The sequence below is a fragment of the Aulonocara sp. 'chitande type north' Nkhata Bay genome, linkage group LG3, assembly GCF_057382095.1.
Source record: "Aulonocara sp. 'chitande type north' Nkhata Bay isolate Kocher_YH1m ecotype deep benthic linkage group LG3, A_spYH_male_GT1.1, whole genome shotgun sequence".
Classification (NCBI taxonomy): domain Eukaryota; kingdom Metazoa; phylum Chordata; class Actinopteri; order Cichliformes; family Cichlidae; genus Aulonocara; species Aulonocara sp. 'chitande type north' Nkhata Bay.
Window position 1 is genome coordinate 37274993 of NC_141346.1, and position 12763 is coordinate 37287755.

The window sequence follows — 12763 nt, forward strand, 5'->3', positions numbered from 1 at the left end:
ACTGCAATTCTCCACTAATTAAAATGAAATGTGTTTGATTGAAAACCAGGAAAATTAACCTTAATCATGAAGTGGACATCAGCTCCTAGACCTGAGAAAACTAAAAAAAATGTTCTGTTCTTATTTTCGGTGATTTTTTTTGTGCTTACAGACATTTCTAGTGCGCAAATGCAGCTCTACCCAGAGGAAGGTGCTGTGTTTGAGGGTGACAGCGGACAGAAGTGCCTCCTCTGTTAAGGAGTGCTTCATCTGTGAGGAGGACTCCAGTGAGTATAAAACAAGCTAAATTATCAGCCAACTGCAGTTGAAGCAATACACATAACACTCAACACATCCACAGCTGCCAAGAGTCAGGCTGAGTGAGATCAGGGGCGAGGGGATGTGGGGGAGAGGGCTTGTGTTGGAGTACAGCAGGGTTGGACTCTTATTTTTTAGAAATTACCTACACAGCCACTAAGTTGTCATCTTTGTACCTCTAAAAAAAAGACCATGTCAGGCTTGTTTTTACGTCTTTTTAGATGTGCACAAACAAAATTAACTGATAATTATTTCATCATATCACATGTAATATTCAAAATTAGCCTTTTTATAAAACATAATGATCTGTTGTGAGGGCCTGGGGCAGGTGGAGGTATGCACTGGAAAGAAGGGGAATGAAAGACTAAAAAACAAGAGAGAATACATGTGTGAATGAGAGGGAGACAGGTGGAAATGTGAACATGCAAGGAGCAGAGGACGTAAAGATGGAGGAGTTTAAATATACCCAAAGCAACAGAAAAAGCAATAGGAGAGTGAAGGGAGGGGTGGAGGGAGATGAGTGTCTTGGTGATTTGTGACAGAAGGATAGCAGCAAGAGTAAGAGGGAAGGTTTACAACAAGATGTATGGTTTGGAGACAGTGGCACTGACAAAAGCACAGGAAGCAGAGTTGAAAATGTTAAGATAGACAAGCACGAGACGGTTTGGATGTGTGCTGAAGAAGGATAGTGTACAATGTTGAATATAGAGCTGCTGGACAGGAGGAAAAGAGGAAGACCTCAGAGGAGGTTCATGGCTGTAGTGAAGAAGGACATGTTTGAAGTTGGTGTGACAGAATATTGGGTTAGGGTGAGATGGAGCTAAAAAAAAATTGAAGTAGGGACCCGTAATGGAGCAGAAAGGTGGTACAATGATACAAATCATTGCTACTTCAAAAACTTCAAACTTCAAAAAGCAATAAACGAGAAAACTTTTTACTTTACACATCAATCTGTTAAAAAGAGCAAAACAAATGGCTTTACAGAGGATGGCTGCACTGCTCTCTGAGATGCTCGAATGGATCATGCTGCTGTTGAATGCAGCAGATATTCAATAAACTCAGAGAAAAGTTCATTAAATAAATCCAATAATCAAATAAATCAATAAAACAAAGTAAACTTTAGTTTCTGTTAAAGGCTTGTCAGAAATGGATTACATGTATTACTGGTGAAGGTCAAACCTGCTACAAACTCATCACAGTGATTTTCTGCTCTCTTGTAGGAATTTCAATGTGTAATAGATGAAAAATGTAGAGTCGAGTAAACGAGGCAAAACTCAACATCCACGAAAGTCGATCTGTGAGGTTGGTGAAGTTTGGCGAAGTGTGCATCCACTAACTAAACGAACTAAACTGCAGTCTGGTGCTTTCTGTGATGTTGGTGTTCAGACTGTCGAGAGAAAGCCTGTTTAACATGGATTACTTTTCATAAAGGCTTCTTTTCGTGGCTTCCTCTTAATTGGAGCGAGATTTGTTTTGACAGCATGAGAGTGTGAGACAGACTGAAAACAGGTGTCTCATGTCAAAAGTGTGAGAGTTGACAACCCAGTCAGCGTTTGTGGCGCAGTGCAGCTCAGACACTCTCTCGGTGAAGTGATGTGGGCCGGAGAGGATGGGTCCTCCAGATTTTTTTTTGCAACTGGCACATTTCCTGTTAAAGCTGAACAAGTGTCCCACTGCTCCCATTAGCTGTCAATCAAACTCTGTCTGTGTATAACCAGCGTTCGCCTTGGAGAGCTCAGCACTCAGCTTCCCTGACTTGTGTCGACTGGTGGCCTTCTACTGTATCAGCAGGTAATAATATTATAACTGATAATAAATCTCAATCATTCTTCTTGCTAACATTCAACCTCACTGGCCTATGCAGAGTCCTCACTTCACTATGGATGGCCGAATGCCCAAATCTTATTTCTTAACAGAAGTGGCAGATCTCCCCTAATGCCTTTGCACCTAAATGGGAGCAAAGTCTTTGCACGCTGGGTCCTAAATCTTCTTCTGCATCTTGATGCCCACTGGTTTTTAAAACCAGTTTTATTCCCGTAATTTTTAGCTGTCCACAGACTTCCTTGCATGTAGTAAAATTGACTGTGTCTAGTTTTAACTTTCTGATCTCACATATCGTCAAACTTGAACTTTTTTTTTTCTTTGATCTGCAGGGATGTGTTGCCTTTGCCTCTGCAGCTACCTGATGCCATCGTTAGAGCGTCAACACACAGGCAGCTGGAGGCCATCTCACACATGGGACAAGGTCGGTCACTGGTGGCCTCTTTAAAAAATAAACTGCAGCAGCAGGTACATTCGCTTGCTCCAAATAATAAGTGTTACTTAACGTAGATCAGCATTTTTGGGTCAGCCTGTCTAATTGTCTAAATTGCCTAAATACTTCAGCCCAACAGAGCTGCTACCATAAGGTATTTCCTATTTGTCCTACTCTCTCATAATTCACTAACCAGAGGTGGGGGTGGGGCTGTTGAGGGTTTTTTCCCCCTTTAACACTGAACCTAAATGAGATTTAAGGACTTTAAAGATGTGTTCAGGACGAGATCGCTGACAGAAAACCAAAGTTTGAGAGAATGAGAGAGTAAAGTAATAGCTGACTAAAGTGGTGGCTGCCAGCTTGCGTCTATTTTTAAATGCGCGGCATGCTTCTGTAGTGCAGTGGGGTGTGACTTCATTGCGAAAAGTGATAACCAGACTCTTTCTCATCATGCTTCTCCAAAATCAGTCTGCTTCTGGATCAGCTTGCAGTAAAAAAAACACAGGTTAATGTTGTGTGTTGTGCTGTGTATTGTTTTAGTTTTCAAGCAGGTGAAACATTAAAAAATGGGAACGCTGTTTAAACACTTGTAAAATAAAGTACAATAAAGACTTACTCAAATATTTAAGTTATCTCCCCTCTCCTGGTTTTTCAATTAGACTTCTGGAGTTCACCGAGTGCTTCAGACATCCAAAATGGACCGATGGAGCCAGTTGCATCCACCAGTCAGGCCCAGACTGGGGTCCAGGACCGATGTCCCCTGCTGTCAAGGGGCACACAAGGCAAACTGTGCTTCATTAACCCGCTCTTTCTGCAGCTGGAGGTTTGCAAGGTTAGTTGCTTAGAAGCTTTCTCTGAGACCTTTCAAGGACACCCGTTGGTGCTTTTCTGGCCTCTACAAGTGCTCTAAATCGAAGCGTCCCTGCAACTGATAAATAACTACACCCTGCACTTTACTCTTATAGATAATCACTTATAGAAAAATAAACAGTTCATCAATCTACCCTTGAATCCATTTCCTCCCTTTTTACAGCAGCAACAGCTCACAAACCACAGTGCCTCCAATAAACGGCACCGCTTCAAGCGCAGCATGCGGCTCCGGCTCTCTGAGTCCTCCATGAATCTGTCCCTCGAGGGGGTTGGTTCCTACTCACCTCCCCTTTCAGTTGAGCAACCTGGTGGGTCAGAAAGGCTGAACAAGACCAACGACAACCCACAGAGGAGAGTTCACGCCGGTGCAGGCGTCCTGAGGAGAACTCCTGCTGTTTCACCTGGATCTGCTGAGGAGGATGACCTGATGTCTGTCTATGTGCCACAAGTAATAAGAGTCAGGATCTTTATTTGCACGTCAAAGCATGCTTATACTGATACGGATATGTGAGCACACCTCCTTTCTGTCTTGATTTATAGTAAATATGTCGCTTTTCACATCATGCAATAACTTCTCCTCTCTTCAAGACATCTCCCAAGGTGGAGGAGCCTCCGAAGCCCCAGCCGTCTGGCCCAGCTGAGGAGCCAGGCATCGAGGTGGCACTTCTGGCCATGGAGCGCCGCCCGGCTCCATCTTTGGCTGAGCTCGACAGCAGCAGTTCCTTCAGCAGTATGGATGAGGACCATGACTCAGACACGGAACCTGAAAGCATGTCCCAAACCCAAATGCACGCCTACCATCGCCCGCCACTCTTGCGCTCTCGAGGTCGCGGCGGGCTGCACCGCATGAGCGAGGCATTTGTGTGCTTCTTTGCACCAGACAAGCGGCTCACCCGGCTGGTGGAAGAGCTGTCCAGAGACAGGCGCTCAATCTTCGGGGGTATCATTCAGGACTTCCTCCTAGAGCAGAGAGAGGTGCTCAAATCCCTGACGTCTTCGCCTTCGGCATCGTCCTCATCACGCGTGACCTCCGTGCAGCTTCTGCAGGGTCTGCGCCTCTTTCTGTCCCAGGCAAAGTGTTGCCTGCTGGACAGCGGAGAGCTGGAGCCTCCCATTGAAACCCTGGTGCCAGAGAACGAGAAGGGTAAGCAAATGCAAACATAATTAACATGCAAATACACTCTGATATGAAACACGGTGCATTTAAAACATAGTTTGATCTGTGTTTTTGAAATTTCTCTAAGCTGGAGCTGGAGCAGGTTTATTAGCAGAATCTTATTCCATTGAGGAACATTTAGTTTTTACTTTGTTACACAAATTAAAATAACTGGAATTCAACATGAAGTATTTTTTAGTTCAGTTTCCTCCTGAGGGTGTTTTGTGGTGTCCTGATGGTTGCTTTGAGTGGCCTCTGTGGATCCGAATTGTTTTGAGCTCATTGCACAGATTGAATGTTGTTGTAGAGAATTTGAGGTGAAGTCAGTTCTCATAGTTCGAGCTGAAGACGTGAGCATTGTCCTGCTGGACTTGCTCTTACCATGGTGGGGTATTCCTAGTCGCACGATCTGATATCGTCATGTTGGTGTTGTTCCCAGATCAACATAGTAAATGTTGTTCCAGGATCAACATTGCAAGTGACCAATCAGAATGTTGTGACATCATACTTTTGCGACTTCGGGAAAAACTGCCGTAAAACAAAAAACTGTACTTAAGCTGCGAGAAACCGCCTCTGTCCGCCGATCAACGGACCTTGACCCTGACCCTTTAATAAACAGTAAGCAGAATTGATATTGTCCTTGCAACATTGGAATTTCATAAATGCACGAATGGCTTGGCGCGCCAAAGAATAACGTCACAACAATGTGATTGGTCACTTGCAATGTTGATCCTGGAACAAAATAGTAAATGTTGTTCCAGGAACAACACCAAAACGACGATATCAGATCATCCATTCCTAGTCTGCTAGACCTGTGCCATTTTTTTCTATTATCTGGATTCACTTATTCTTACACTGGCGATCAGGATAAGCAATCACACGAAGGTCGTTATCAGCTCAATGAGTTAAACCAGGCTTTATCAATCTAGCTACAAGTGTGTTCACAGGAACGGGTTGGTGTTGGCAGCATCCTGCTGATCATAATCATGGATAACAGTGCAGGCAGCAGAGTGGAGGATTTTTACGAAGGAAGATAAAACTACAATATTACAAAAAAACATATGAAGAGGTTACACACACAATATGGGCTGAAAGTGACACAGCTGCTACAGACAAATCAGCCATGTGTGTGTGTGTGAGAGAGAGATAGAGGACAAACTCTGTACGGTAGTTTAGGATTAAAAGTAAGTAAAGAGTGACAATATTCACAAAGTTTAATCTATTTAAAGACACGAAGGAGAGCCCGTCTGCGTGGGTTAACAGACTTCTCAATATCACAACTTTATCACCTGCTGCTCCAAAGGGGTTTAATGTTCTCTGAGCAAGTAAAGAAAAAATGCGGCATGAATTTGATATAAAGTCCACAAGTATACATCCGTTTCCCATTTCAGAATCATATCTTGATGCTTATAGAGCAATAAAATTGATGAAAAATTGTAGTCAGTTTTAAAAGAAAGAGTCTAAGAATCTGTATCAGTTACTGAAACACAGAGACTTCACGCTCTATTAAAAAACTTTAGACCCTCCAACTGTCCACAAACAGAGGTCTGAAGGATCTTCCAGGAACGGTGATGCTATTTTCCAGAGAACTGATTGGCTGTGATTTCATACATGATGATCCCCCATGTGGAGATAAAGCCACACACCCTGATTAGAAGAGGGCCTCAAAAACTCACAAAACATCCATATAAAGGCTAAATTTCCTTTTAGTGAGATGATCAGTGTTATCCATTCAACTGTGAGTCTTTTCAGTGCTGTAGTTGGTACTGCACTGCTGGTCCTCTGCTTCTATAGTGCGGTCATTTTGTCAATAATCTGATTGGTGTGGATGATCCTCCCCACCCCTCCCCCCTGGCAGCCCCGCTCTGATAGGACTGTTCAATCCTTTCACTTCCTTAACATGTATCTTCAAAAGCGCTTCACACCTCAAAGCAAAACTAAACAGTTAAACATGATTGTACGACATTCAGTATCTTTCAGTTTGAGCCACAGAGGAGCTCAAAGTAAGTTTGCTTCGCCGAGGGAAGGATTCGATCAAATTTAGCTGACTGTGCTGGATCACAGTCTGAGCACAATATCCTCACCACCCTTTCTCATATGAATGCTTGATTGGTTTATCACATTTAAAAAAGGAGGCGATGGTGAGTGCACCGAGGGACCGAGGAGAGATAGAAATGTGTAAAACAAAGCAAAAAAACCAACAAACTGTACTATTAGAAAACAGTGATTCAATAGACACTGTGCCAGAGGATGCAGGTCTGTGGAAACAGACAGCCTTTTCTGATAAATGGTGGGCTGCTCGGGCTCCAGTGAAAGGCACTGTCAACACAAAGTAGTTTGCGTAGGGGGCGGTTGGGGGGGTAGAGTCTCATTCAGTGGAGCTCATATTGTCTCTGGTATTTAGAAAATAGCATTAGGAAAGCCCGGCCCGACGCGTCTGCACTCACATCCATAGCATTCAAAGCGGGACTCGTCTCATTATTGTAAAGACATCGCAGGGTGTTACTCTGGAAGCATTCTAGTTAGATCTTTTGACACGCTCCTCTGCGTAGGTTTGGTCGTGTTTGGACTGCTTTGTGTGTGGCCGAGCGTCTGCGCTCGCAGGTGCGTGTGCTTGTGCGTAAATGTGTGATGACGGATGGTTGCCTGGCTTCAGAGGCTTCAGGGGAGAGCGGTCGGCCGTTGCCTTCCGTCCTCCCTTTCCTTCCTTCCTTCCTGCGCTGCGATTTTGATTTATCTCGCTTTGCGTCGGTGGGAGGCATTTGCATTTTTTTTTCTCCCCCTCGTTTATCATAAAAAGATATCACAGTCCCACGCTCACTTGAAGAGCAGCACGATTCAGAGGAGGGTGGGAGGGAGAGATCGAAATAGGCAGGTTACTTTGAAAATGTAATCAGTTACTGAACTGTGAGTAACAACTCAAAAAATAAAAGGGAAAAAAGAGAGAAAAGAAAAAGTCAGCTTTTTTTCTGTACCTGGGTTGTAATCACATTACATGTAATCTATTACTCTCCAGAGCTGTGTGTGTGAGAGAGAGAGAGATGGAGCAGAGAGGGAGGTGGATAAACAGAGACTAGAGGGTGGGAATGATTGATCACAAGGGGGAGTGCTATAGTGAGGTAGATGGGGGAGATGTTCAAGGATTATGCAGCAGGGAAACATGAAGCATGGAGAGGAGGGAGTGGAGGATATTGATGATGAGTGGAAAAACAGTGTGCACTGGAGAATTGTTACCCACTTAGTCAGGACTGCCCACTGACTGCAGGAGAACCACCGAGTGTGTGTTTTTTACACGTGTAAGGGAAGGCTCGCATGTGAACCGTTACATGTACACGAGTTCACTGTTGTCACCCCAAAACAAAATGAAAAACAAAACAAAACAAAAAAATAAACACACTCCTGAGCTTTTCAGAGGATGAGAAAATGTCATTTCTGATTACATGATCAGGGAGGTTTAAACGGGTCGTTTAACATTTGCAGAAATATGCTCGTTTCTTCATTGGAGGCAGGTTTTAAAGCGTGTTTTATCTTTAGGGGAATGTAAGTGAGGACCTGCTGAACAGAAAGCTAAGGTTTACCCTTATTTCAGTTCTGTGACATCTGTGAAGCACTTCTCTAAGAATTGTGGGTAAGCAGGCGAGACTAGAGCGAGGAGGGAGCCAGGTTTGTGCAAGCGAGGTGGAAAATTGGCTGGGAGATACAAAGGAGTTCCCAGAAAAACTAACAAAGATGAGAAAGTATAGCTTATGCCTGCTGCTAGTTAGAGCCACTATTGTAGTTTCTGGGATCCCTAGTTTATGTAATGAATACACAGTATTGCCAGAGGTATTCATTCACCCATCCAAATCATTGTTCAAATTAAATCCATGACCACAGGTGTTTAAAATCGAACACCTAGACCTGCAGACTGCTTCTACAAGCCGTGATAGGACGTCGCCTGTGCAACCAGTCCAGTTAATAAATTTCCTCACTGCTGTTAGTGGTATTATAAGTGGAAGCGATTGGGAACGACAGCAACTGAGCCATGAAGTAGTAGTCAAAGGTTCAGTCGCACAGGAACGCGTAATGCTTCAGCACATCAACATGTCCAACATTTTGGACAATTAAATGTCCCCAACCTTGGCAGCAGTTTGGGGATGTCCCCTTCCTGTTCCAACATGACTTTGCGCCAGTACACAAAACAAGGTCCATAAAGACATGAATGAATGAGTGTGCTTTGACAGAACTTGACTGACTTGCACAGAGTCCTGACCTCAGCCCCAAAAAACACCTTTGGGATGAATTAGATTGGAGACTGAGAGCCAGGCCTTCTCGTCCAACATCAGTGTCTGACCTCACAAATGTTCTTCTGGAAGAATGTTTAAAAATTCCCACAAACACTCCTAAACCATGTGGAAAGACTTCCCAGAAGAGCTGAAACTGTTATAGCTGCGATGGGTGGGCGGACATCATTTTGAAGAAGGTATTATTATTAATTATAATGATACTATGCAATCAAAACTGCCAGGATGTTTGCCATAAATTGTGGAAACTTGTTTCTGCCACTAAAAAGACTCAAAAATTCGACTAAAACTGAAGTTTCAATTTTGAGATAATAACTAAAAAATTTTGATTTAGCTCTACCTGCTAATAATTTGTAACTTTCAATGATGGAAATAAGCGTTCACAATAAATTGTCAGAAGGTTGTAGATCGCCTTTTGTTTGTTTGTTTTTTTAATCTTTTTTACACGGTATCTCACCACCTTCAGTCTTCCCAGGCTTTAACACGCCCAAAGCGATGAGAGATGATCGAAATGACAGTCTAGACATTTTTTTCTTGGAGCAGTTATGTGCTGCTGTAACTATGTCTTGACTAAGAATAGCAGGCACAAATCCCAGTCTCAGTCTGCAGCCAGAGGAGGACTGCTGATCACTTTGATTTGTGTTACCTTGAAACGATTCCTGTGTCTCTGCAAAGGTTTGTGCTCTGAGAAAAGGGTTAATGGAAAAACTGTGCCGGGAGGTGAACTGCAGGGAGGGTCGCTTTCAGGTTAATGTGACCATGCAAAATAGGAGCTGTTTCTACAAACACTCACTCTGCACTACAGCAGAAGAGTTTGAACAACATTTCGCTCAGCAATAATCTCCCGAATCCAAAGCACATCTGATTTTATATGATGTGAGGCAAAACAGAAAGCACACAGTCAAGTACAGTACGCTCTGTAAGTAATGTGTGTTAGTAGTTAAACCTTTTAAGGCTGTAATTTGTGTTTCTGTGGATCGCTCCATTAAGCGTACTTTGTCAGATCCATTGCTATCTGAATTATTATTTTCCTCTAAATGAAGGTTCTAAATAAATAATCTAAATATTAATTTGAAACCAGACAATGGGACTTGACACGGCGTGGGCGAGATCATTAAAAAAAATCAAGCCAATGTTATTTGTTGGAATTTTTTTTATGTATTTTCATATATTTGTCTGTTTTCTGAAGGTAATTTTACTTTATGTGCACTTTATCGCAGGTCACTGGATGATGGCTGAGTATTTGAGAGCAGTAATCGTTAAAATAAATGTAGATAAAATGTTACGGTCCCTAATGGTCCCCCGCCCCCCACTTAGACATTTCCAGGATTTTGTAAATGGAGTGGCAGTGGGCTGGGATGCAGAGCCAGCCGTGGGGTCTCATGGGAAATCAGGAACAAATACTAAACCGAACCACTTGAAAATTGGTTAAAATTTCAGCAAGGTTAATGAGGTCATTATTTTAATTGATTTCATTAATCCATTAGCATCAGGATTGTTACTGCGCTGCAGCATGGGTGTTGATACCGTACAGGGAGGCAGCACTGAAGCACAAGACTCAGGTGTGAAGTAAAAAAAGTTCTTCTATTGACTAGTGAGCACAAGGAACAGTGTCTCAAATATGCTTTCTTTTAAGTTCACTTTTGCAACGTTTATTTTACTGAACTGTGGTTTTATCTTGCTTGTTGTGCAAAGCACATTTACTTTTAACCTTGTTGCTTTTAAATGTGCCATAGAAAACAACTGACATTGGCATTTATCTAGAAATATTAAATTGAATAAATTATAACATTTAAAGCTCATATACAGCCCTGCCTTTGCAGATTTATTGTGTGAAAAGTGAAACTGCATGAGAATTTAAACACAGTCTTGTGATGAATAGTTGTTTTGCAAAGTGGAAAAAAGAATTTAGATATTTAACCTAAGTAACAGTTATAATCCCATTTAACTAGCTTAATAGTTCAAATATATGTAAAGTACCTAAAGTAAATGTACTAATGATGTTTTGGGGTTATAATTATTGATTTACTGATGTGTGAATCTCTTTAATTCGCAAAATAAGAAGTAACGAAAGCTTTAAAAACAAATGGCGTATGAAGTGGAATAATTGCATTCCAAGTATAGAATACATGGAAATATTTAAATGTAGTACAAGTACATTAAATCTATGTGAAGTACTTGAGTAAATGTACTCAGTTACATTCCTACTAGTCCTATCTGTGCTCTCATCCAGTGGTATCAGGAACTACAAGATTAACATTCCTCTGGTTTGAAGGTGCTGCTTTGGTGTTGGGGGAATCACATTTTGAGGGTGGGCTGGTGCCCACCCATGCCCACCTTCTAGACACGCCTCTGCAGAAGACCAAACCACAATATAGGAGGGGGAGCCAATTTTTTAATTGTATTTTTATTGTTTAAATATAAAATTACCTGAAGAATTTTGAGGGGTTGTTGTTATATTTATAGTTATATTTACAGTGATGCACAGTGGAACAACACTGTTCCTCACCCAAAAAGGTGATTACGTCATTTGGAAGAAGGTGCGGCCCCAAGATCCTCTTCTAGAGTCGTACCTTTGTTTTAATTTCCATGGGTGCTTCTCAAAATGCAGGACAGAATAAAAACTGGAAAAAAAGCTTTTCTTCTGCTTTTTCTTAATTTAAAAGGAATTTCATGCATTATGAAAAGTGTTGCTGCAGACCTTTCTGTGTCAGTATTTCCCAGTTGCACAAAACACAAAAATTAGTTCTCTTCCTTCCTTGTGCATCAGTTTGTCAGAATAAATGCTGGTTTTCCCGAATAACAAGCCCCTCCCCTTTTTCGCAGACCTGGCGTTGGAGCGCTCCATGTTCTCCTGTGTGCTCAGGCCTCTGAGGTCCCACCTCGAGAAAGCCCTGGTCGCTTTGCACAATCAGGACGGCTCCACCCAGCGTCTCACCCAGAACCTGCTCCGGCTGAAAGGGGACGCCACCATGGAAAGGCTCGGTGTTCGGACGGGCGTTCCAGACAGCCGAGAGGTGGAGAGGGTGAAGCAGAAACTGGTCCTGATGCAGCGGACGCACTCGCCCATCGACAAGGTGCTGCTGCTGCTCCAAGTGTGCAAGTGTGTGCACAAGGCCATGGGGTCCTTACACGGTGAGACTGCTGGATGCTGCACAGACAGAAACACAGGTAGCCAGCGATGGAGTCACTTCAGCTGGAGTTTTATGTGGATTTGTGATGTTTTTAGTTAAAGATCAGGTTTGAGACTGGAGACTTTTCACTTTCTGTAGCGTTTACAGATAAAGGGCTTTGTCGCTGCTGCTTGTGATCCTGGCTGTAAAAAAAAAAAAAGAAAGACGAAAAAATGAAGGTCAGGCGTCTCTGCAGAGCCATTCTTCACTGTCAAAACCTTCACATTTCAAACTGTATCTGTGTGGGCAGCAGCACAACCTGCTTGCTTTTGTACACTTGTTTATTTGGTACAATGTTCATTTCAAGCTGTCAGAAAGAACGATGACAGCCTCTTCTTTTCCTTTCCTTCTCTTAATATATATGCAGGACAGGAAGTTAGCTGGGACGACTTCCTGCCGTCGTTGTCTTATGTGATCGTGGAGTGTAACAAGCCTCACATCCTCATAGAGGTGGAGTACATGATGGAGCTGCTGGAGCCCTCGTGGCTCGGAGGAGAGGGTAGGTCCTAAACTGTGGCATCGGTCGCACCGCAACACTGTATCAGGTCGTCCCAGGATATCTTTGGTACAACAGCCATCATTAAACCTCTGTTACTGTGCAGCGCAGGAGCAGCTATCACAATAGTTTTGTTACATTTGCTGTCTTTGTTTTGGGACAGCACAGTGCATAACTGAGTTAGGTTATTTTTAATCACCGTCTGTAATAGCCAGACAACATAAACATTTGATG

The 12763-nt window shown here is 42.8% G+C and overlaps 1 protein-coding gene across 2 annotated transcripts in view; it reads left to right on the top strand.

Moving 5' to 3' along the window:
- The window catches only part of rin1b (Ras and Rab interactor 1b), a 41499-nt gene that overhangs the window by 19995 nt on the left and 8741 nt on the right, over positions 1-12763 (top strand). For both annotated transcript variants that reach the window (XM_086279151.1, XM_086279142.1), the window contains exons 3-10: positions 152-266; positions 2016-2088; positions 2451-2542; positions 3211-3383; positions 3585-3869; positions 4010-4565; positions 11687-11995; positions 12401-12532. In XM_086279151.1, coding sequence (XP_086135277.1) covers positions 152-266; positions 2016-2088; positions 2451-2542; positions 3211-3383; positions 3585-3869; positions 4010-4565; positions 11687-11995; positions 12401-12532 — 1735 coding nt within the window. The remainder of the gene's footprint in view (positions 1-151; positions 267-2015; positions 2089-2450; positions 2543-3210; positions 3384-3584; positions 3870-4009; positions 4566-11686; positions 11996-12400; positions 12533-12763) is intronic.